The sequence below is a fragment of the Chiloscyllium plagiosum genome, chromosome 9, assembly GCF_004010195.1.
Source record: "Chiloscyllium plagiosum isolate BGI_BamShark_2017 chromosome 9, ASM401019v2, whole genome shotgun sequence".
Classification (NCBI taxonomy): Eukaryota; Metazoa; Chordata; class Chondrichthyes; order Orectolobiformes; family Hemiscylliidae; genus Chiloscyllium; species Chiloscyllium plagiosum.
In genome coordinates, this window is record NC_057718.1 from 82111308 (window position 1) to 82136652 (window position 25345).

Here is a 25345-nt window from a genome sequence, read left to right on the forward strand (position 1 = left end):
CATTTCTTATAGCTAGTCTACCTCACCCTGCACATCCCTGGACATTATGGGCAATGGGCAATTTAGCATGGCCTAACCATCTAATCTGTGTGTCTTCGGACTGTGGGATAAAACTGGAGCAGCCAGAGGAAATCCACACAGACATAAGGAGAATGTACAATCTCCACAAAGTCGCCTGAGGCTGGAATCAAACCTGGGTCTCTGGCGCTGTGAGGTAGCAGTGCTAACCACTGAGCCACCGGGCTATTTCATTTTATTGTTATTCCTTCACAGGGTTGTGGATATTTTTGGCAAGGCCACTATGGTTCATTCCTAAGTTAGTGATTACTTGTTTCATGTTGGGAGCATTAATTGGTTTACTTTTTTCTCTGACAGATTGTTTCAGCTGCTGTCCATGAAGATGGTTATGAGCTTAGTCTCCAAGTGAACTTTGTCCTTGCAGGAAATAAGGTTTGTTTGCTGTGGAGTTGCATGTTATCTGCTGGTTTTGAAATGATGTAAAGGCCCTCTGTAATGTTTACTGGTCGCTCCCCATTGAAATCAAGTAACTTGAAACACTGACCCAGATTTTAATAGATGCTAAAAAACATTGTAGGTTGCAATTATGTTTTAAAATGACTGATCACTTGAATAAAAATGAAATTTCCTGCCAACCTCCTGCCTACATTACTTATGATTCAGATATCCTGTTCTACTTGTGAAGGTTTAAGAAAAACATGTAGGTTTCTATCGGGTTCAAGCTTGCTTGCCTTCCTGGCATTGTCAGCTTCCTAAAGCGACCTGGGCGGATTTCAGAGACCACCACCTCCACAATGTTCCTCCAAATGCCCCCAGCCTGGGCAAACTAGCCACTGTTCTCACTCACAAAGGAAGTGTTAGGCCATTAATTGACCACATAATGCCCTCAATTGCTGTGATTCTCGATATTTTTGATTTTTTTCACGGCTATGAATTAAAACTATTTCTAAAAATCAGACAGAAATAGGAGAGGGATCATTTGGATTTGGTAAAATGGCATTTCACCAGCCAAGAAACTGGGTGAGGGTGGAGTGGTAAGAAATGTCAACAAATGTTTTTTTAAATTCATCTTGGGATATGATGTGGCTGATATTGCCCTTCCCTTGATTCTGAGAGAAGGTCCTGGTGGACAGCCTTCTTGAACTGCCCATGTTGGGGTGAAACATTGTAGTGACTTACTCAGCCTTTTCCCAGGGTAGTTTAAAGCACAGCCACTGAGTGCAGTTATGTGCTGATCAGGGAAAGACAGCAGATTTCTTCATTGGTAAACCAGTTAAGTTTCATAATGACAATATGGCAGTTTCATGATGACTTTTACTAACACCAGATTTTTGTTAAACTTATATTAAATTCTCAAACTACCCTGGAGGGATCTGAATTTTCATCCTCTGCATTATTAGTCCAGGTATCTGGTTTACTCAAGCAATTACATAACCTCTACACTCTCATAGCCCCTAACAACATCTTTATGTTGTAAATAAAAGTCTCCTCTGCCACCAGTGGCACTGGTCCTCCTCAACTAGCCCAATCCAGGTGAGGAAGCCTTCAGTCTGCCCAGCCCTTCTTCCCTGATCATCATCACAGCCTGATCCTTTAACCTTTTCCCTTTCCTGATCATCACTTTGATCTTTGGTCATACTTACTGCTATCATGTTATAAATCTGCTTGTTACTGCAGTGCCTCTTCTGGTAAATATTTTATGGTGGCATACTCTCTACCATGAATCACTAGATAGGCCCAAGACAAAAGAAGGACAAGTGACAGCAACCTACGTGCAACTGCACTTACCCGGTCTCGCATGCTGCCACAAGTGGCTAATACCACAGGGGGACAGCACTGCTCAGCTGGGAAAATAGACTTCCCACTCCCAGCAGAGGACCAGATCCTGCCCACTCTTCCAAACTTACTCCAAATCATAAATCCTTAAAACATGTCCATAACCATCCTCAAGGAAAACACAAAATTGAAGATTACCCAGATGGCTGGGAAAGATGAGATAAGGACAGAGGAGGAGGGGTTATTAATGTATTTGGTAATGTTTGAACCCACTGTTACTGGTAGAAACTGATTTTCTTCAGTGTACGTTGAATATTAACCATGTTACACACTCAATGAGGAGCACTGGAACAGAAAATTAATTACTTGTATTGAAGACTATTTAGAAAATGAAACAGCTTTCATTCAATAAAGTTGATGCTAGGCATATTCATAGCCTTGTGAAAGTCTGCGTTTAACAATGGACTAGGAGGCAGGTTGAGTGATTTGACCTTGGTTGGGTAAGTTGTCATCAGTAAAATTTAGTTGTGATGAGGAGTCACATGCTCAAGGTGCCTTTTTATGCTTTGTTTTCTGTCCAACAGAGCATTCTAACTGGAAAGGCAAGGAAGCTTTCTGAGAACAACTTCCTTAGTAGTGTGACTGAAGGCAGAGATGGTTGCCATAGTAGTCTGACCAGTTTAGGTGAGTTCCACTGATGCAGTATGGATTTGACGGCAGTTGTTCAGTTTAAGGGAGTGGGTGGCATTTAGAGCACAAAATACTTTCTGTTTGAAAATGTCACACAGATTCGATGTAAGAACACCCTGCTTGTATTTTGTTGCTAAAAGTATCAGCTAAAGGAATCTGGCTCCTTTGTACCAAATCATGTTCTGGCTACGATTGTATAAACTACATCAGTACAGAAACCAGCTCCACCTCAACAAAGCAAGAAAACACCTTTCTTTATTAAAAAAATCCCAATTTTTTCAATTATTAAACAACCAATTTGTGCTCTGCATTGTATTTCTATCTGTGTCTATAATGTGTTTATATAAAAATCAGCTTCCTTGTTAGAATAACAACAAATATGTGAAAAAAAAACTCATTAACAATGCAAAATGAATTATACCTATCCTCTCCCCAACCATATTTTAGTTGCCTTTTATACCTCAACAGTAGGTGGAAGTGATTTGTGTACTTGGACATATCAAGCTTTGTTCCTCCACAGCTTGTAAGTCTCTCATTGCTTATAAAAATAAATTCCAAAGTATCTGACATAGAAATGTGGAAAGTTCGAGTGTCAGCTGGCTATTTGTCCAATTGTGTCTCCTCCACCATCCAATGTGATCATGGCTGATCCTATATCTCAATGCCATGCTCCAGCTCTCTCCCTATATGCCTTGGCATTTTTAGTCTCTTAAAATCTATCAGTTTCTTAAATATATGCAGTGATGTGGCCTTCACAGCCTTCTGTGGTAGAGAATTCCACAGGTTCGCCACGCTCTGAGTGAAGACATTTCTTCTCATATGAATCTGAAATGGTCTATCCCTCATGCTGAAACCCTTGTGACTTTCTGATGATGACAAAGGGAACATCATCCTTGCATCCAGTCACACTATCCCACATTGCTCCGTTGGCCATGACTTAATCTAACAATGGCCCTTTGCAGCATCCATCTCCCATTTACAATATTTACTGTGGCTTTCTCAATGTAATTTATAGGTAAATCCAGTGGCCTACTGTCCCCTTCTACTAAATATATTTTAAAAGTGGAAAACCATTTGGTGCACATTCCAGAGGAGACGTGCAGCAGATACATTTGCAACAGTGGGGAAAGGCTTGCTGTATTTTCAGAGGTCTTTTGTAATGTTAATCTAGTGAAATCTTTGAGATATGAATAATCTTTGCAGTTTTCATAATGTGGAAATTTCAGATACCAGATCAGCATAAAATGAAATAACCTCTAGCACATCAAGGAAACACAATTCTATTTGTCACCAAAACTGTTAACTGTGACTGGTTCTGATGTTACTACAATGGTCATCCTTCTCAGTGCAATATTTCTGTATGCAGCCAGTGAGTCTCATTCAGACGAAGCATGCTCAAGCAAGAAACCCAAAAGTTCAAGGAGGAAAAGACAAGTGACAACAAAAGAAGAGAGATTGCCAGTTGGTATTCCTTATAATATCCTTAAATATTGTGAAATGCTAACACCAGCCTATGAGAAGTACTTGTTCTGAATTTTATTTCAGTTTGTATAATAACTTGCACTAAAATGTTATGCTGCGGAATGGTAGCATGTCTAACACAATGAGATCCTGATCTTAGCCTGGGTCACTTTGCAGAGCCCTCTCGTCCCTTAATTATCCTTTCCTAAGAAAAGCCATCGACCTCAGTTTTAAAAACTGAAATTAAAACTTGTGACTTGGAGGAGCATGTTCCAGATTTCCTCTCTCCTTTGTGTGAAAGCATGCTTTCTGGTTTCACTCCTAAGCTGTAAGTTTAGGTTTCAGTTCCTTTGATTTTGGTTTCTTTTTGAAGATTTCTCTTTGCCCCACCGAATCCCTTTGTAAATTCCAATCTTCTAAACTTGTAGGGATGCAGACCATATTAGTTTAACCTCATAGAGTCATAGAGATGTACAGCACGGAAACAGACCCTTCGGGCCAACCCATCCATGCCGACCAGATATCCCAACCCAATCTAGTACCACCTGCCAGCACTCGGCACATATCCCTCCAAACCCTTCCTATTCATATTCCCATCCAGATGCCTTTTAAATGTTGTAATTGTACCAGCCTCCACCACTTCCTCTGGCAGCTCATTCCATACACGTACCGCCCTCTGGGTGAAAACATTGTCCTTTAGGTCTCTTTTATATCTTTCCCCTCTCATCCTAAACCTATGCCCTCTAGATCTGGACTCCCCCACCCCAGCAAAAAGACTTTGTCTATTTATCCTATCCATGCCCCTCATATCTTTTCAACCTCTATAAGGTCACCCCTCAGCCTCCTAAGCTCCAGGGAAAACAGCCCCAGCCTATTCACCCTCTCCCGATAGCTCAAATCCTCCAACCCTGGCAACATCCTTGTAAATCATTTCTGAACCCCTTCAAGTTTCACAACATCCTTCCGATAGCAAGGAGACCAGAATTGCATGCTGTTAGCTCAGGTATAATTTAAGGCATCTGCATTGTACCCCGCCAAGACCAATGTATTCTTTGGTGCCCTAAACATAATGCAGTAGTCCTGATAAGGTCAGACCAAAGTTTTACAGAACTGAAGAGCACTTAAGGAACAGGTACTGCGTGTCCTTGGATAAGCATGTACCCAGCAGGCAGGGTGGAAGTGGTCGAGCAAGGGAGCCATGGTTTACTAAAGAATTTGAATCTCTTGACAAGAGGAAGAAGCAGGCTTATGTTATGCTGAGGTGTGAAGGCTAAGTTAGGGGCTTGAGAGTTACAAGTTAGGGGAAAGTGAGGACTGCAGATGCTGGAGGTTAGAGTCGAGAGTGTCGTGCTAGAAAAGCACAGCAGGTCAGGCAGCATCCGAGGAGCAGGAGAATCGACATTTCAGGCATAAGCCATTCATCAGGAATGGGGCTTGGGGCCCAGGGGGGCTGAGAGATAAATGGGAGGGGAGTGGGGCTAGGGGGAAAGTAGCTGGGAATGTGGTAGGTAGATGAAGGTGCAGTTGGAAGTGATGGGTGGGAGGGATGGGTGAGAAGGAAGGAAGATGGACAAGTAGGACTGGTCAAGGGCACAGTGCTGAGTTGGAGGCTTGGGACTGGGATAAGGTGGGGAGAGGAGAAATGAGGAAACTGGTGAAATCCATATCATGTGTGGTTACAGGCTCCCAAGGCGCAAGATGAGGCATTCTTCCTCCAGGTGTCGGGTGGTAAGGGTTTGGCGATGGAGTAGGCCCAAGACCAGCATGTACTTCGCGGAGTGGGAGTGGAAGTTAAAATGTTCAGCCATAGGGCGAAGGGTTGGTTGATGCAGTTGTTGCAGAAATGTTCTTTGAAACGATCTGCAAGTTGGCAACCTGTCTCCCCCATGTACAGGAGACCACATCAGGTGCAATGGATACAGTAGATAATGTGCGTAAAAGAACAGGTAAATTTCTGTCGAATGTGGAAAGATTCTTGAATGGAGGTGGGCACTGGTTTTGCACTTCCTGCGGTGGCAGGGGAAGGTGCCGGGGGTGGGGTATGTGAATCTGACGAAGGAGGGAATGGTCTCTCCAGAACGTACGTGTGGGTAGAGAGGGAAATATATCCTTCCCCAGCAGGAAAGACCTAAAAGAGCTAAGAAGAGCCAGGAGGGGACATGAGAAGTCGTTGGCAGGTAGGATCAAGGAAAACCCTAAAGCTTTCTATAGGTATATCAGGAATAAAAGAATGACTAGAGAAAGATTAGGGCCATTCAAGGAGAGTAGTGGGAAGTTGTATGTGGACTCCGAGGAGATAGGAGAAGAGCTAAATGAATGTTTTTTTGTCAGTATTCACACCGGAAAAAGAAAATGTTGTTGAGAAGAATACTAAGATACAGGCTATTAGACTAGATGGGATTGAGGTTCACGAGGAGGTGTTAGCAATTCTGGAAAGTGTGAAAATAGATAAGTCCCCTGGGCTGGATGGAATTTATCCTCGGTTTCTGTGGGAAGCCAGGGAGGAGATTGCAGAGCCTTTGGCTTTGATCTTTATGTCGTCATTATCTACAGGAGGAGTGCCAGAAGACTAGAGGATAGCAAATGTTGTTACCTTGTTCAAGAAGGGGAGTAGAGACAACCCTGGTAATTATAAACCAGTGAATTGTGGGTAAAGTGTTGGTAAACGTTATATGAGATAGGATTTATAATCATCTAGAGAGTAATAATTTGATTAGTGATAGTTAACACTGTTTTGTGAAGGTTAGGTTGTGCCTCGCAAACCTTATTGAGTTCTTTTAGAAGGTGACCAAACAGGTGGATGAGGGTAAAACGGTTGATGTGGTGTATTTGGATTTCAGTAAAGGTGTTTGATAAGGTTCCCCATGGTAGGTTATTGCATAAAATACAGAGGCATGGGATTGAGGGTGATTTAGCAGTTTGGATCAGAAATTGGCTAGCTGAAAGAAGACGGAGAGTGGTGGTTGATGGGAACAGTTCAGTTACTAATGGTGTACCGCAAAGATCTGTTTTGGGGCCACTGCAGTTTGTCAGTTTTATAAATGACTTGGTTGAGGGCATTGTAGGATGATTTAGTAAATTTGCGGATGACTCTCAGGTCAGTGGAGTTGTGGATAGTGCTGAAGAATGTTGCAGGTTACAGAGGGACATAGATAAGCTACAGAGCTGGGTTGAGAAGTAGCAAACGGAGTTTAATGCAGAAAAGTGTGAGAATAATTCACTCTGGAAGGAGCAACAGGAATAAAGAGTACTGGGCTAATTGTAAGATTCTTGTTAATGTAGATGAGCAGAGAGATCTCGGTGTCCATGTGCATAGATCCCTGAAAGTTGCCACCCAGTTGATAGGGTTTTTCAGAAGGCATATGGTGTGTTAGCTTTTATTGGTGGAGGGATTGAGTTTCAGAGCCATGAGGTCATGCTGCAGCTGTACAAAACTTTGGTGTGGCTGCACTTGGAGTATTGTGTACAGTTCTGGTCACTGCATTGCAGGAAGGATGTGGAAGCTTTGGAAAGGATTCAGAGGGGATTTACTAGAATATTGCCTGGTATGGAGGAAAGGTCTTATGAGGAAAGGCTGAGGGACTTGAGGCTGTTTTCATTAGAGAGAAGGTTGAGAGGTGACTTAAGTGGAACAAATAAGATAAGACATATAAGATAATCAGAGGGTTAGATAGGGTGGACACTGAGAGCCTTTTTCCTCAGGTAGTGATGGCTAACATGAGGGTACGTAACTTTAAATTGAGGGATGATTGATATAGGACAGAGCAGTAGGGGGTGTGGAATGCCCTGCCTGCAACAGTAGTAGACTTGCCAACTTCAAGGGCATTTAAGTGGTCATTAGATAGACATATGGGTGAAAATAGAATAGTGTAGAATAGATGGGCTTCAGATTGTTTCCACAGTAGGTGTAACATTGAGGGCAGAAGGTTTCTGGAGTTGAAAATGATTTACCTTTTACAAATCCATGCTGGTTTCTCAAGTCTATACTTATTTAATTAACTGTTATTTGGTCCTAAATAACTGTTTTTAAAGCTTTTTAATCACCAAGGTTATAGTAACCGGCCTGTAGTTGTTGGGTTTAGCCTTTCATTCTTCCTCTTTCTTTATGATTGTAGCAGAATCTTGTTCCTTTATAAAGACAATTGATGTGTTCTATATCACAACCATGCACTTTGCCTTCATGAGTGCATTTCCTTTGTGATACTTAATCAGCCTTATCCCACCTATTACTACACTTAATATTTGTACCCCTGTGAAAGATTCCCTTTCCATTTATGTTAGCTGCCAGTCTCTTCTCTTACTTTCTCTTTGCCTCTCTGATTCTCTTTCTCACTTCAACACCATAACTCTATTCTCACTTTTATTATTAACTTTATATCTGCAATGCACACTTTTTCTGCCACAACTTGAACTGTCTATCTCTTTTGTCATCCAGAGCTTCTGTTTTCCTGATGAAAATGGACCTTGTTTTTGTTGACTAGTTGTTTGATTAAATTTTGTTTGCCAAACTTTGATTCCAGGTTACTTGGACAGGCATTACTTCATTGAAATATTTTTGCTCTAGATTGCTCCTTCACCTTTTCCATAATTAATCTAAACCAATGATCACTGTTCTTTCAAAGATTTTCTTTCTGACACGTGATCCACCTTCCTCCCCAGAATCAGATCCAGTATTGCGTCTTTCCTCATTGGACTAATAATATACTGATCAAAAAATTCTCCTGTTCACACTTTATAATCTCTTTTTGCTCATTGCCCTTTGCATTATTACTGTCCCAGTCTATAGTAACAAAATTGAATCTGTCATTATTATAATCCATAGCTTATGTATATTTTGTTTATGTTATGTATATATTTCAATAGACCTTGTACACTCTTGCCCTTCTACTCCTCTACATCTTTTTCACTACTTGGCAACCTGTAGAATACATTTAGTAGGTACTGGCATCCCTATTATTTCATAATTCTAACTGAAAGGATCCTGTCCTTGACCCCTTCAAGACACCCTCTCTCTCCAGCATTGCAATATTCTCTTTAATCAATACTACCACCCCATTTCTTTCTTTTTCCTTCCCTGTTCTGCCTGAAAATCTTGTATCCAGAAATATTTAATACCTAATTCAACCCTTTTTTGAGTCAGCTCACCATTATTGCTATGACATCACTTTCCTGTGTGGTTATTTGCGGGTAGAACTCACCAACCTTACTTATTATAGTCTGTGCACGTATATACATGCACTGAACCTTAATTAGATTTTGCTGTATTCACTTTTAGTCTGACTCCACCTAAAATCTTTATTTTCTGATCCTGTCATGCTATCTGACACTCCCAATCCTCTGTACACCTTGTTTCTCCTCTCTATTGCTACATCTTGGTCCCTGGTCCCTTGCCAAACTAGTTGAAGCTCTCTCTCTCTCTCTCCAATAGCACCCCCAAAATGGCCTTGAGGTTATTGCTTCTGGCTCTGACTCTGTTTAGATGCAAGCCATTCAGCTTATAGACTCCCATCTTGCCCAGAAATTCCCAGTGTCCCAGGAATTCCAAGTCCTCTTTGCTGTTCCATCTCTCCAGCCAGGCAATTGTCTGTTCTATCCATCTATTTTCACCTACAGCCATGGTGCACGGGGAGCAATTTGAGTTCCTGCTTATTGTCTTTCCTAGCTCCCCTCAATCTGCCTGTATAATGTCTCCCTGTTTCTGACCACAGCCACCCCCTTCAGAATGCTCCAGGGAGGCAGCAGAGCATTTGGAATCGAGTTGGTGGGCACAGAAAATGTTATCGCTATGGAATCTTCTATTCTGATTGCTTTCCAGACCTTATCCCCTCAAATGCAACTGAATCCCTCCCTGTTCCATAGACTTTACCGTGACTGTGCTTCCCAGAGGATCTGTCTCCCTCACCAGTCTGTAGAACTGAATACCAGTTGAAGAATACAGTCCATTCCTTGGACTGTTGTACCACCTGCCTGCTCCTCCTTGTCTGTCCAGTGGTCAGCCATTCCCTCTCTGCATACTCTTATGCTACAGGATGACCACTTATTGAACCGTGAACCATTGCAAATGCCAGCAGCTGCTGTTCAAGTTCCAGGACCTGCAGCTGAAGTTCTTCCAGCCTGATAACACATGATTGTCTGGGAGGCAAATATTGTTCTGGAGTTCTCAATGGCACAGGCCGTGCATTCCAAGTGACCAAGGTGCCCTGTTATGCTTCTTTACTAGGCAACTCACTAACAGCATAAATAAATTTAAGACTTGAAAGAACAACACTTACCAGCTACCGTAGGGAAAATGTAAAAAAATCAACATCATCCTTCCAGTCTGTACCAAATTCCCAGCTTTAGCACTTTGTTAATTCTGCACTGTTCTGTACAATAAAGAAGTATATTTATTTTAAACAGAGCTAATGACACACATACAAGTTACAACTGCTAACTTCAGCACTTTGTTAATTCTGCACTGTTCTGTGATCACTCTATGCTATAAAAAAAATTATTTATTTTTTATAGAGCTGATGACACACATTCAAGTTACAACTGCTAACTCAGCTTCCTGTTCAATCAGCATCTGTTCAGGCAACTGCTTACAGCTGATTGACAGACAACTGGCCCTGACAGGCAGTTTCTGTTAACTATATAGCAGCGTAACTTCTTCAGCCATTTTTTAAAACTCAAAGTCAAATTCTCAATTTGAGTATTACTGAAAAAAATTTGACAATTAATTGTCAGTCATTATCTTAATTGGTTCATTCTCCATCGGAATGCCTCTATCAATCAACCTTTTGACTAATCTCCTCATACAGTATGAAAGGGTTGTTGGGATCTTGTGGTGGAGTACTAGTGTCTAGTTTCCCAAGTTCAGGTTCCACCTGCTCCAGAGGTATGTTGTTAGAAAATACCTAAGAAGGTTATTTTCACTTTACATTGGCAAGATGAAAGGCCTTTCACAAATATGTATTTTTTTTTCAGCAGTACTCAGGTTCTGTACTACCAAATGACTATTTACAAATTCTCAATGGGAAATTAAATTTTAGCTTCGGAAGTAACAGAATTCACACTTGCACCATATTTCTGACTTTAGTGCTCTATTAAAAGTGTACTCAGTCTGCAATCACTCCATGTGATAGAAAATGCTTTTTATTTGTACAGAGCTTATGGCTCATACCCAAGTTATATCCTGACTCAGTATAACACCCTAATTCCATGGCCTCCTCTGGGCAGCACAGAGGCACAGTGGTCAGCACTGTTGCCTCACAGTGCTAGGGACCCAGGTTCAATTACAGCCTCAGGCAATAGTCTGTGTGGAGTTTGCACATTCTCCCCGTGTCTGCATGGATTTCCTCCCACAGTTCAAAGATGTTCATTAGGTGGATTGGCCATGCTAAACTGCCCATAGTATCCAGGGATGTGCGGGCTGGGTGGATTAGCCATAGGAAATGCAGAGCTACATGGATGGGGTGGGTGTGGATAGGTTGCTCTTTGGAGGTTTGGCGTGGATTTGATGGGCTGAATGGCCTGCTTCCACACTGTAGGGATTCTATATTTGCCCTGATGCCTTATGCAAGACCTGACCTCACCCATTTCTCCATCATTCTTGATTAGCTCATTCTTCCTGTGGTGCAGCTTCTGGTTGACAACTGTATTCACTGAATAGTTTTGATGCTTTTATTGGGACACAGTATTGGCCTCAGTTATTCACTGAACCAGCAGCTACTTCTGTTGCAGCAGCAGGTCCTGGAAACCCTGTGCAGCAAATCTTCCTCCTTTAATTTGACACAACACCCAACAGGGATTGATTAGGTCCCTCTCATTTCCAACTTTCCACAGTGTGCTCATGAACCCATCTCCAAGACAACAGGAGGATACACTCACCTCACTAACGGACCCATGAGAGATAATCTCCTCTAGCCCCATAATCCTTTTGAGATATCAGAGTTCATCCAATCTAGCCTCTTCAGCACCTCCAATTTTAATCGCTCCACTTTTGGTGGCCACCTCTTCAGCTGTCTTGACCCAAAGGTCTAGAACTCCTTCCCTAAACTTCTCTGACTCACTAACTCACTTCATTCCTTCAAGACACTCCTTGGATCCTGCCTGTCTTGAATGAGCTCAGAGCCAAATTTTTATAATGCTCCTGTGAAGCACCTTGAGATGTTTATTATATTAAAGGAATTATAACATACAAGTAGATGATGATATCTTTATATAGTTTTTCTCAATGCTAGCCTTTAGCAGTTCTGTATTATTGTTGAATCTATTGTTGGTTTACTGTTTGTAAGTTCACCTCAACTTTTATGCTGTTATTTATTCCTTCAACCATTTCCAAGTCACAATTTTGCTCTTTAAGATTTTATTGAAAATGATTCTGTGCTGCACATTTGCCCCTTTGGTCTTTTACACTTTACTGGCTGCAACCTCAGGCCCCATTTTTATCAGGCAGGGTAATGAAAACAGCATTTGGTATGCTTGCCTTTCTTTATTGGACAATGCATTGAGTGTAGGAGTTGGGAGGTCATGTTGCATCTGTACAGGGCATTGAATGGGCCACTTTTGGAATACTGCGTGCAATTCTGGTCTCCCAGTTTAGGAAAGATGTCATTAAACTTGAAAGGGTTCAGAAAAGATTAGATTCCCTACAGTATGAAAACAGGCCCTTCAGCCCAACAAGTCCACACCGACCCTCCGAAGAGTAATCCACCCAGACCCATTCCCCTACATTTACCCCTGACTAATGCACCTAACACTATGGGCAATTTAGCATGGCCAATTCACCTGACCTGCGCATATTTGGATTGTGGGAGGAAGCCAGAGCACCTGGAGGAAACCCACGCAGACACTGGGAGAATGTGCAAACTCCACTCAGTCACCCAAGGTGACAATTTAACCTGGGTCTCTGGTGCTGTGAGGCAGCACTAACCACTGAGCCACCATGCTGCCCAGATTTACAACGACGTTGCCAGGGTTGGAGGGATTGAGCTGTCGGGAGAAGCTGAATAGGTTGGCGCTATTTTCCCTGGAGCATCGGAGGCTGAGGGGTGACCTTCTAGAAATTTGTAAAATCTTGAAGGATATGGATAGGGTGAATAGTCAAGGTCCTTTCGCCTGGGTAGAAAAGTCCAAAACTAGAGGGCATAGGTTTAAGGTGAGAGGGGAAAGATTGAAAAGGGACCTAAGGAGCAACTTTTTCATGCAGAAGGTGGTGCATGTATGGAAAGGAAGTGGTGTAAGCTGGTATGATTACAACATTTAAAAGGCACCTGGATGGGTATCTGAATAGGAAGAGTTTAGAGGGAAATGGGTCAAATATTGGCAATGGGACTAGATTAATGTCAGATGTCTGGTTAGCATGGACGAGTTGGACCAAAGGGCCTGTCTCTGCCTCTATGACTGTATGACTCTTTGCTGTCTTACAAGTGCATCAAGTGCTGAACTGTTTGGATGGGGAAGCATTAGCTCAGCTTTATTAACAGAGTGTGTATGCTTGCTGTTTTAGTTGCTTTCTTACTTCCACATATACAGCAACATTCTGTATTTATACAATGCCTTCAACAAAGAACTTCACTCTTTACAGAATATAACCAAAAGAAATTGGCTAGGATACAAGAGGCTGCAAAGAGATTTAGACAGTGTTAAGTATCAACAACATGGCAGCTGAAGACTATATGGGGAAATGTAGTAAAGCAGCATTTTTAAAAAATGATGTGAAACTTATATAAGTGTTGATGTTCAGAGAGACTCGAGTGTAGTTATATAAGAAACACTGTAAATTAGCATGTAGGTACAGCAGCACTGAGGAACAGAATATGGCATGTTGGCCTTTATTGCAAGGGAGTTGGAGTATAAAAATTTACAATCATACAGGCCTTCGATGAGATCAAACCTGGAATAATACTTTGTACAATTTGGTCTCTGTATTTAAAGAATAGGATTACAACTTACAATGGCTTTGTTCATCATATCCAGTGACTTTGACCAGGCCAACCTCAAGTACATTCTACTAAAGTACCATCAACACATCTCCTGTCACACCAGAGGTCCGGACATCGTTAACCATTGCTATACAACCATCAAAGTTGCCTACTGCTCCATACCCCACCTGCATTTTAGAAAATCAGATCACAACGCCCTGCTCCTCCTCCAGATTTACAAGCAAAAATTGAAGCCTGAGGATCCTGTGCAGAAGGTAGTGCAGTGTGGTCTGAGGCAACGGAACGATTTTTATGGGATTGCTTAGAGTCAGTGGGCTGGTGCATATTCAAGAATTCAGTGGCCAACCTAAACAAGTATGCCAACACTGTTACAAACTTCATTAGTCCTTAGATATGGTGCCCAAAATGCTCACAATATCCCAAATGCAGCCTGACCAGCCTCAGCAGTACATTTCTGCTCTTGTATTCCAGACCTCTTCAAATGAATGCTATCATAGCATTTGCCTTCCTATGCCAACTGAACCTGCACATAACCTGCACATCTTTGGACTGTGGGAGGAAACCGAAGCACCCAGAGGAAACCCACACAGACAGTTGCCTGCGGCTGGAATTGAACCTGGGTCCCTGGGTGCTGTGAAGCAGTAGTGCTAACCACTAAGGAACTATTTCTATTTTTTTTCTCTCTTGTTTTTCCATTTTTTGTCTTTTCTATTACCTCTTGTTGAAGAGGTCAGTTGTGGCAACAGCATTGGCAATGATGAATAAGCCCAGCACCAGAACTGAGTTTGGGTTCCCAGAGGCTTCTGCGTCTAGTGCAGATTCGTGGAGGTGGTGGCAGAGATGGGTTTGGGCCCAGTACAAAACTCAGTGGCATTGGCAGCAGCTGCATTGGTGAGATGAGTCTGAAGTGGACTCATGGTGGCGGCACTGTCGAGTTTGGGCTGGGACAGTACCCAGTGGTATCAATGGCGTCTGCATTGGTGAGGACTCATAGTGGCAAGTGTATCATTAGAGGCAAGATTGCACGGAAGAGTGGCACGGCAAGGGGGCTCATGCCTGGCCACCAGGTCCATGGTCCATGGCCCATGACAGAGCACTTAACAAGAAGGATTGTAAAGTTAACACTTTTTCTTTATTTCTTTACTTTTCTGCCTTTATATTCTATGGTTTGGTTTATTTTTCTGTATTTTAAGATGGCGCCAGAGAGTGGTGACAAAAATACACATGACAATAAATAAATCAAATCAAATAACTAAATCAAGATCCCCATACAACCACACCTTGTGATACCCATAACACCACAGCTGTGAGTTTCAATCTGTGTTACAAGCACATTTACCTTGTTTCGTATACTGAGTGCATTCAAGTGCAACACTGTCAGTCCTATGTTGACTACACCCCTTCTCATATTTGTCCCCTAATCTACAGGGTCTGAAGTTAGACGCCTGGCCTTTTCCATTCTTTCTATCCTATTACTTGTTTTGGAAACTTTAATAACCTCAGTTGAGTCCTCCCCCTCTCTGTTCATTTAACTTTTTCATAATTTTCCATTGCACAGTGAACTAAGCTCAGCAGGCCCTGTGGTCTAATTCTGGTCCTGTTTATTGTGTTTGATCTTACTGAGGGTATAAAGTAGTGCACAGAAGGGGTTGTGAGAAACTTCTTCAAGCAAAACAGTAGAGAGAGCATTGCTCCTTTTAACTTCTGTTTGTTGCATGTACTTTGCTTGTTGCACTGCGTCACCGTTTCAACAATAATGTGCAGCCACGTGTTAAGGAGACATTGCTCATGCAGAGACTGTTTGTTCCATCTGCTCGTTTCTGATTGCTGTGTATTTGCACACCCATACAGCTTAGAGGGAGTGTGAGACAGTTAGATTTGTCACCATTAGTCGACTACATATATGTTACAGCACTAAAACAAGCCATTCACTCCACTTGATCTGTATTGATATTCCACGTGAGCCAACTCTCAACCAATTTAATATAACCCTATTAGTATAACCTTCTATTCCTATTTCCTCTGTGTTCTTATCTTGCTTCCTCTTAAATGCATCTTATATTATTGTCCTGAATTATGTCTGAGCTGAAAATGTGTTGTTGGAAAAGCACAGCAGGTCAGGCAGCATCCAGGGAACAGGAGAATCGACGTTTCGGGCATAAGCCCTTCTTCAGGGCATAAGCCCTTATGCCCGAAACGTCGATTCTCCTGTTCCCTGGATGCTGCCTGATCTGTTGCGCTTTTCCAGCAACACATTTTCAGCTCTGATCTCCAGCATCTGCAGACCTCACTTTCTCCTGAATTATGTCTACCCATTTCTATTGTACTTAATTCTTTATTGGATTTATTGGTGACTATCTCATAGTTATGACCCTTAATTTGGATTTCCTAAGAGTAGAAATATTTTCTTAATGGAATTTTTTTTTTGTCAAAGGTTTTTGCACAAACAATTCATCAAGAAACCAAAAGCCAATTGCTACTAGCATCTGAATTGGGGACAGAATCCTTTATAACCAACAAATTAATAACCAATGGAAATAGGGAACCAGTTAGCACAGATAGCAGATCTTATATTAAGATACTTAGAATTGGCCGTGGTTGTCAGACCACCATGGAATAGTGCAATAGAATCTCTACACCTTCAGATTGTTCTCCTATAATGTACATTTCGTCAATGTGAATTCACTATAACTCCAGTGACAAATTGGGGTCACTGTTTTTAAGGTGCAAACTTTTAAAGCATATATTGGTTACAATGCAATTCTGGCCCCATTAGTTTAAATGGTGCTGCTATTACACAATTTTCTTATAACACGACTTGCACAAGAACTGAACTACCACGTTATAGCAGAACTGAGTGTACCTAAAGAGATCTCTTTTTACCTTCTCAGCTGAAAGATGGTACAACATCACAGCATGCTCTTAGTCCTGTTCAGTATTAACTCCCGGTTTATGGTCTTAAATCCTAGAATTTCGCTTGAATATTCTAAGAGACATGCTGACAGATCATTGTTCTGTTTTAGTGCCAATTTGACTGGAGCCTTTGTTCCTGGTATTGGTGACTGGGACCCCTGTTTTCCTTGTGCCAAATTTTATAAGGGTTGTGAATTTCTCCCTCCTTATTCAACATAGCCACAGTAGCAGAAATAAGCAAAATCTCTTTTAAAATAAGCAAATATTTAAAGATTTTCACCTAATAAGTTCAGTGACATTTAATGTAGGCATAATTCCGTAAACAAAATCTTTTGACCAGAAGCACAGCAGAATGGTAGGAGCAAGTAGGATAGGTGACTTGGATTAAAAGTTTTGAGCCCCGATACTTGTAATATTACCTTATCTTCCAAACAAATTTGTGTTTATATATTGAAATATAAATATATTTATTAATTGATTTACAGGATGTGAGCATCACTGGCAAGAGTAGCATTTATTCACAACTGAAAATGTGTTGCTGGAAAAGCGCAGCAGGTCAGGCAGCATCCAAGGAACAGGAGAATCGTTTTGGGCATAAGCCCTTCTTCAGGAATGCCCGAAACGTCGATTCTTCTGTTCCTTGGATGCTGCCTGAGCTGCTGCGCTTTTCCAGCAACACATTTTCAGCTCTGATCTCCAGCATCTGCAGTTCTCACTTTCTCCATTTATTCACAACCCAACATGTCCTAGAGAAGGCAGAGAACCAATTGCAGACTGTGGTGAAACTATTTATATAAGTGCTGTTAGACAGAATTCAAGAGTATTTCAAAGGAACAACTTTAGCAATGATGAAGGAATGACCATTAACTTTCAAGTCAGTCCCATGTGTGACATGAGGTGATGGTGTTCCTATAAGCCAATTGTCCTTTTCCTTCAAGGTAATGGTGATCTCAGGCTTGCAAGGTGCTGTCAAAGAAGTCTTGTGTTGCTGCAGTACATCTTGTGGGTGGTGCACACAAGAGTCACACTGTGCCAGTGGTGAAGGAAGTAACTTGATAAAGTAAGATGATTGATGGAGTGCTATCCAAGTGGGCTGCCTTGTCTTTGATAATAGAACTTTTTAAGCGCTGTTAGATCTGTGCTCATGTGAACAAGTGGTGAGTATTCCTATGCTCCTCGATGATGCCTTATAGCCGAAGAAGATTTCGAGAGTTAGGCAGTAAGTAATATACTACAGACTATCCAACCTTTGACTTCTTCTTGTAGCCACACTATTCATTCAGTTAAGTCTCTGATCAAAGGGGACGCTCTGGATATTGATGGTGGAGGTTCAGCAATGGTAATGTAATTGAAAGTCAAGGGGATGTGGTTAGATATTATCTTTTTGGTGATGGTCATTTCCTGGCACTTGTCACTTCAATGAAAGTGTGATACAGCACAGACCAGACCCTTCAGTCCAGTTGTCCATGCCGACCAAAGACAAAGAACATTACAGATCCCCTATCTAAACCTGCCGCCTATTTTCTAAGGATCTGTATCCCTTTGCTCCCTGCCCATTCATGAACCCTCTCCAAAATATCCACATCCTTTTGGTAATGTAGTGACCAGAACTGTACGCAGTATTCTAAATGTGGCCCAACCAAAGTCTTATACAACTGTAACATGACCTGCCAACTCCTGTACTCAATACCCTGTCCGATGAAGGAAAGCATGCTCTATGCCTTCTTGACCACTCCACTGACCTGCGTTGCCACCTTCAGATCTCTCTGTACATCAATTTTCCCCAGGACTTTTCCATTTACTGTATAATTTGCTCTGGAATTGTATCTTCTAAAATGCGTCACCTCTCATTTGTCCAAATTAAACTCCATCTGCCATTTCTCTGCCCAACTCTCCAATCTGTCTACATTCTGCTGTATTCTCTGACAGACCAACTTTCCCAAACTAAACCAGTCTCATTTGCTTGCACATCTCTCTAAACCTTTCCTACTCACGTATTTGGCCAAATGTCTTTTAAATGTTGTAACTTTACCTGCCTCTGGGAGTTCACTCCACCTTCTGTGTGAAAATGTTGCCCCTCAGATCTTTTTTACATCTTTCTTTTCTCACCTTAAAAATATGCCCTTTAGTTTTGAACTCCCCTACCCTAGGGAAAAGACCTTTGCTGTTCACCTTATTTATGCCCCTCATGATTTTATAAACCTCTAAAAGGTGACCCCTCAACCTCCTACACTCCAGTGAAATAAGTTCCACCTTATTCAGCTTTTCCTTATTCCTCAAACCTTCCAGTCCTGGCAACATCCTTGTAAATCTTTTCTGAACCCTTTCCAATTTAATAATGTACTTCCTATAGCAGGGCAACCAGAATTGTACAGTTCTCCAAAAATGGTCTCACCAACCTCAACATGACGTCCCAACTCCTAGACTTAATAGTCTGAGCAATGAAGGCAAGTGTGCTAAACGTGTTCTTAACCACCCTGTCTACCTGTGATGCAATTTTCAGGTTTTGCTGTGTGTGGGCAAGGACTGCGTCATTATCTGAGAAATTAATGATACTGAAGAGTTTGCAAATGTTAGAGGGAAGGTCATTGATGAAACAGCTGAACACATTTTGGTCTTGGACACTACTCTGAAAAACTGATGCAGTGATTTCTTAGAATTGCGGTGATTGGCCTCGAACAACAGTAACCGTTTTTGTTTGCCTGGGTATGGCTTCAGCAGTTGGAGAGTTTTCACTTTGCTTCTCAATTTGTTTCAATTTTATCAGGGCGTTTTGATGTCAAGGGTAGTCACTCTTGTCTCTCCTCTGTATTTCAGATCTCCTGTCCTTGTTTGAGCCAAGACTGAAACAAGGACTGGAGGTGAGTTTTCATAGTGGAACCCAATGTAAGTATTGATGAACAGATTGCTGCTTGATAAAATTGTAATATAACAATACCTTCCATCACTTTGATGCAAGTAGATGGTATGAATTAGTGAGATTGAATTTATCCCTTTTTTGTAGAAGGACATACCCAAGCAATGTTTGTCACATTAATGTAGTTGTCATCGTGTTGTAGCCATACTATAACAGCTTGGTTAGAGAGAGTCTTCATCAGTACAGCCACTGTTTGATTTGATACTGTGAGACTTCATTAGTTTCACGAATTAATTCAGTGCCTCACTCCTGATTGTCTACCACTATGCTACCACTTTTCGTGTGATTATCCTCCCAGAGAGACCTGACATATACAGGGATGTTGTTGGAGCAGGTGTCCAACCTGATGGTCTTACAAAATCAGAGCCAAGTCAGTCTATGTGGAATAGTTCTAATTGTGGTACAAAGATTCAATTACCTAGGGTTATACAGGATAAGCTTCGGGAGTTCTTTGATTAACTTACTTTCAAATGTATACTATTCTCTGTAACGTTGTTTTCTGCTGTAGCAAGACGTTTCTTATGCAGATGTGAGGACTTTGCAGGGTGTGATTTTGTTGATGCAAGGTTGCCTTTCTATTTTTAATTATCTTGTATTCTTTTTGTTGTGGTTGATATAACTGAGTGATTTGTTAGGCCATTTAATAAGACAATTAAAAATCACCCACGTTGTTGTGGCTCACATATAGGCCAAACCTGGTAAGGTCAATGAGGCATTAACAAATCAGATGTATTTTTATGCCAATCCAATAGTTTATTGATGACAAATATTTATAGTAAGTCTGGAATAAATGCTACCAGCTGAATTTAAGTTCACACCTCCAAATTAGGCCAGACCTCTGGAAAATTATTTTAATAAAATAACCCTTATGCTGCTATTCCTGTTCTTGGAAACTGTGATGAGTCCTGAATGAACTGTGTTGTAGTTTTGCTCTGTCTCTTCCTGCAGCTCAATGACAGACAATTACTGAAAGAGGTGGGACCAACTGGCTTGGGGAGAGTCTCCGAGGTACAGGAGCTGCTTGATGAAGTAAGCCACTACTTCCAGTATATTTGATCAATGAGAATGTCATATTGTCCTGTACAAATAACTGATGCTGTCAAGAGGCTCAGTAATCAGAGGACACCGATTTAAGAGAATTGGTGCCAGTGGGGAGATGAGATTTGTTTTACACAAGCGGTATAATCTAGAATGTGGTGCCTGACGGATGTTGGAAAGTTTCAATGATAATTTTCAAAAAGGAAATGAGGGGTGTAGGAAATTAAATGGATCTATCAAAGAGCTGGCACAGAAATGATGGGCCAAATAGTTTTGTTTTGTGTTCTTTGATGCTATTATGCTACTGAAGGCATTCGTTTATAACTTAATTATCTTTACCATTTAAAAACAAAATTCTTCACTCTGTATTTGTGACCTTGTCCAGGGAGCAGACCCAAACTGCAGCAACAAAGACAACAGACCAGCCCTAACTGTGGCTGTTATGAATCAACATCATGAGGTCGTCCCAGTGTTGGTGCAGAAAGGGGCAGACATTAACCAACTGTCAGGGCCGTAAGTAGAAATACTGTTTTTCAGGGCTTTATGCTGGAGAAGGAGTGGAACAGTTTTAGTTTTGCCTTTGGGTAGAGCTTACCAGGGTGATTCCTAGAATCAACGGGTTGTTTTCTGAAGAAAATTTTGCAGTTGCTTTGTGAACTTTAAAAGTATCCTGCTTTATTCTGAAACATGCTTGAGTTAAAATCAAAACTCTGTCAATTTTTATTTTTAAAAAAGTTATGCATTCATTTGAGAGTTTAAAACTGGCGTTTGATGTTGCATAATATTTTCAAGAATGGTAGTTTGCTGCAGGCTTGACTTTAACTTAGGATAGGGTCAATACATGTGAGTGTATGGGGGCTAGAGTGAGCAACAACCATCTAGTCAATGCCCCACTGCATATTTAAAGGTCTAATAGGTCCAATCTTGCATTTGATCATATGAGCCTCTGCCCACCCATAATTCACCTCGTCTATTTCTGATCTTTCTCTTCCTTGATTTATGTGTCTCCATTCCTGGAGGTAAGCCATCAAATATTATTCACTACAAACACACACACACTCCCACAGCCACCATGACTTTATTTCCTCAGACCTCACTCCATTTCCCCAGTTACTGTTTCCATTGTATCAGTTCTAATGAAGTAAACCCCCACACGAGCACTGCTGATGTCTTCCTTTTGTCTCAACTGAGGAGTCCCACTGGAATTGGTTAACAGGGCTCCCCACTACATTCAGTCCATTTCACAAAATTTCCTCTTTCACTCCTCATTCCCTATCCCAGAACTATGATCAGAGTCCCATTTTCTTCATCTGCCATCCACCAGCCTTTTTTCAATGGGTAATCCTCAGTCATTTTTGCTAGTTTCAAATTAATGCCCTCACCAAACATCTTCTCCCATTCTTTCAGCATTCCAAAAGGATTGTTCTGTCCACTCCTTGGTTATCTCAAATATCTTCTTTCCTACAGTACCTTTCTATGCAAAGGCAAGAGATGCAACTCCTGTCCTTTCATCTTCTCTCTTCTAGAACTTCAGGACATTCTGCCTTTGAACCTGTTCCCCATTTAATAAGATGATGGCTGATCTGGTTGTGGTCTCAACTCCACTTTCCTATCTGATCCCCCTAGCCCTGAAGTTCCTCGTCTATCCAGAATTTACCTAAGCCTTGAATAAATCCAATGATTCAGCTTCCTCTGCTTTCTAGGGAAAACCATTCCATAGACTAACTTGCCTCAGAGGAGTTTGAACTGTTCATCAACTTCACTATCACCTTTCATCCCAACCTCAAATTCACCTGGACCATCTCAGACATCTCCACCTCCAGCGACTGACTACCCACAGATATCTACTACAAACCTGATGAAGGGCTTTTGCCTGAAACGTCGGTTTCCCTGCTCCTCGGATGCTGCCTGACCTTCCGTTTCTTTTCCAGCACCACTCTAATCTACTACAAACCCACTGACACACAAGCTACCTGGACTACACCTCCTCCTACCCTGCATCCTGTAAAAATTCCATCCCTTATTCCCAATTCCCCCACGTCCACTGCATCTGTTCCCAGAATGACCACTTCCACCATAGAAAATCCCAGATGGCCTCCTTCTTCAGAGACTGCAATTTCCTCTCTTATGTGGTCAACAATGCCCACCTTATCCCAGTCCCAAGCATCCAACTTGGCACCACCCTCTTGACCTGTCCATTGTCACTCCACCCATCTCTCTGACCTATCACCTCCCCAACCTTCATCGACCTATTGCATTCTCAGCTACCTCCCCCCTCCCATTTCTCTCTCAGCCCGCTGGCCTACAAGCCTCATTCCTAACGAAAGGCTTATCCTGAACCATCAATTTTCTTGCTCCTTGGATGCTGCCTGATCTGCTATGCTTTCCCAGCACCACACTCTCAACTCAGAAAAAACTGACCTAATTTTGATCCTAAAAGTAAGGCATCTTACTCTTATACTGTGACCTCTGGTGCTAGTCTCTCCTACAAGGATAAAGATCTTGAAAGTCCCATCATAATCTTCTAAGTTTTAATATAACCACCTCTCACCGATGGGTCCAACCTGTTCCATCTTTAATCCCTTCAATCTAGGAATAAGTCAAGTGAACCTTGCTAAATTGCTTCTTATGCAATTATTTCCTATTTAAAATAGGAAGGGTAAAAGCATACACAGTACTCCAGATGCCTTCTCACCAATGTCCTTATGCAGCTGCAGCCAAACGTCCTGACTTTTATATTCCATCCCCCTTGCAATAAACATCAGCATTCCATTTGCCTTACTAATAACCTGCTATACCAGCAAACTAACATCTTGCATAATTTCTGTATCCATCTTGTCCTCTGTATGTTTTCAGGTATGAAGGATCACACATTCACCAAGTGACCACTATACCCCTTTGAATCCTTCCCCTTCTTCCCATCAAAGCCATCCTCACTCCTTGCCAAGTATTCACAATACCCTTCTGACCTTCCTCTCTTTGACTCAGTAAAGGCCTCAGCCTCTTCCACTTTTGTGTCCACCACAATTAATTTTGAGCTTGGCCCAACGGTAAGCTCTTGTTCTGTTGCCTCCACACCTACTCCCTGAGCAGGTCACAGAGACACTTAACAGGGGACCAGCCAATCCTTGCAGGAAATGAGATAATCTGGCATTTCAGATTAGTTGATTTGTGTATGTAAACAGACAGAATTCACTTAGTTTCTCATGTCCTGTTTCACGCTAGAGTGACTGCAGATTTTTCAATGTAGCAACTGCATCCCAGCTTAAGACAGCGATATGTAATAGTTCTCCTAATTAATGAAGGCTCATTAGAATGCTCTGCCTTGCTAACAGACATTTAAATTTATGCCTCTTTTTCGTTTCAAACACCATCCTATCATATATTTTAAAAATGTCATTTTCTTCAAACATAGCCTTAATAACACTGCTCTCCATGAGGCTGCTGAGATGGGAACTCAAGGAGTGAAATGTGCAGCCGTTTTACTTGGGTAGGTTTTCTTTTTTGAATCTATATTAAACAATTTACGTAAGACAGTGTTCTAAAGGAAAAGGAGGAGGGCAGTGGGACTAAATGAATAGTACTTTCAAAGAACTGGCAATGGCATAATTAGTCAGATTTTTTTACTCTATTAGATTTTATGACAACAAGTGGTTAATTAGGAAAACAGGTATTTCGTATAGTATTCCATAAGCTATAGGAGCAGAATTAGCCATTGGGCCCATCGAATCTACTCCGCATCAGACTTTATTTCTGTGTCAATTGGCCAGAGTAGTGGTATTAGTGACTTGAAGGGTTGCAGATAAAAGAGGGGTGCATTATCCATAAACCACTACCAGGTTCATACCTAAACAATGGTCATTTACACAAACTTAGCAAAGCAGCTGGACCTGTAGCTCAGCTTAAGTAACTGAGCAGAGATAGTAGCAGATACAAGATGATAGAGAAAGATGCTTAATCAATTCAGTCTGATTGATTTTTCTACCAATTATTTACAGTTGCAATGCAAGTATTAAGAAGAAAAATGATAAAGCTTTAACAGCATATGACATAGCTGTCAAAAATGGCAATGACCAACTTACTTCACTGTTTGCTGCAAAAATGGGACAAGGAATGTTAGATAAATTCTCCAAGACCAAGCATGTCAGCCTGGATGTCTTTTAATACTTCCTTGAAGATTCGGGCACATCCAGCACCAAAGTTGTTTTTCAGTGCAAACATTCAAGTACACATTTATAGAAGTCACATTTTGCAACGAGACGTGAAAGCATCTCCAGATGCGAAAGCAAGTTCGGGCTCTGAGAAAGTCAATCGTTCTGCAGCTGTATGTTTTTAAGAGGCCCTCAATATTTTGAAGACTCAACGGATAATCTACTAAGGGAAGAAAGACGAGTCTTTGTGTTCTTTGTCAATATGAAATTGACTTTTAGATTTGGTTTACCTCAAGCATGTCTTTTATAAATTTAATCAGAAAAATTTCTACTGTAAATCCAAGGATTGCACTACTTTTTGACAGAACTCAAACATTTTGTAGTAAAGCATTTCTAATGTAACATTAGATATGCAGTTGATCTTAAATAAGTATAAAATAAAAATCTTTATCTAA

The 25345-nt window shown here is 41.4% G+C and overlaps 1 protein-coding gene across 1 annotated transcript in view; it reads left to right on the forward strand.

Moving 5' to 3' along the window:
* The window catches only part of dzank1 (double zinc ribbon and ankyrin repeat domains 1), a 102239-nt gene extending 76894 nt beyond the window's left edge, over positions 1 to 25345 (forward strand). The window contains exons 15-21 of the mRNA XM_043696847.1: positions 376 to 450; positions 2379 to 2478; positions 3851 to 3945; positions 20650 to 20730; positions 21125 to 21252; positions 24155 to 24229; positions 24738 to 25345. Coding sequence (XP_043552782.1) covers positions 376 to 450; positions 2379 to 2478; positions 3851 to 3945; positions 20650 to 20730; positions 21125 to 21252; positions 24155 to 24229; positions 24738 to 24903 — 720 coding nt within the window. The 3' untranslated portion in view covers positions 24904 to 25345. The remainder of the gene's footprint in view (positions 1 to 375; positions 451 to 2378; positions 2479 to 3850; positions 3946 to 20649; positions 20731 to 21124; positions 21253 to 24154; positions 24230 to 24737) is intronic.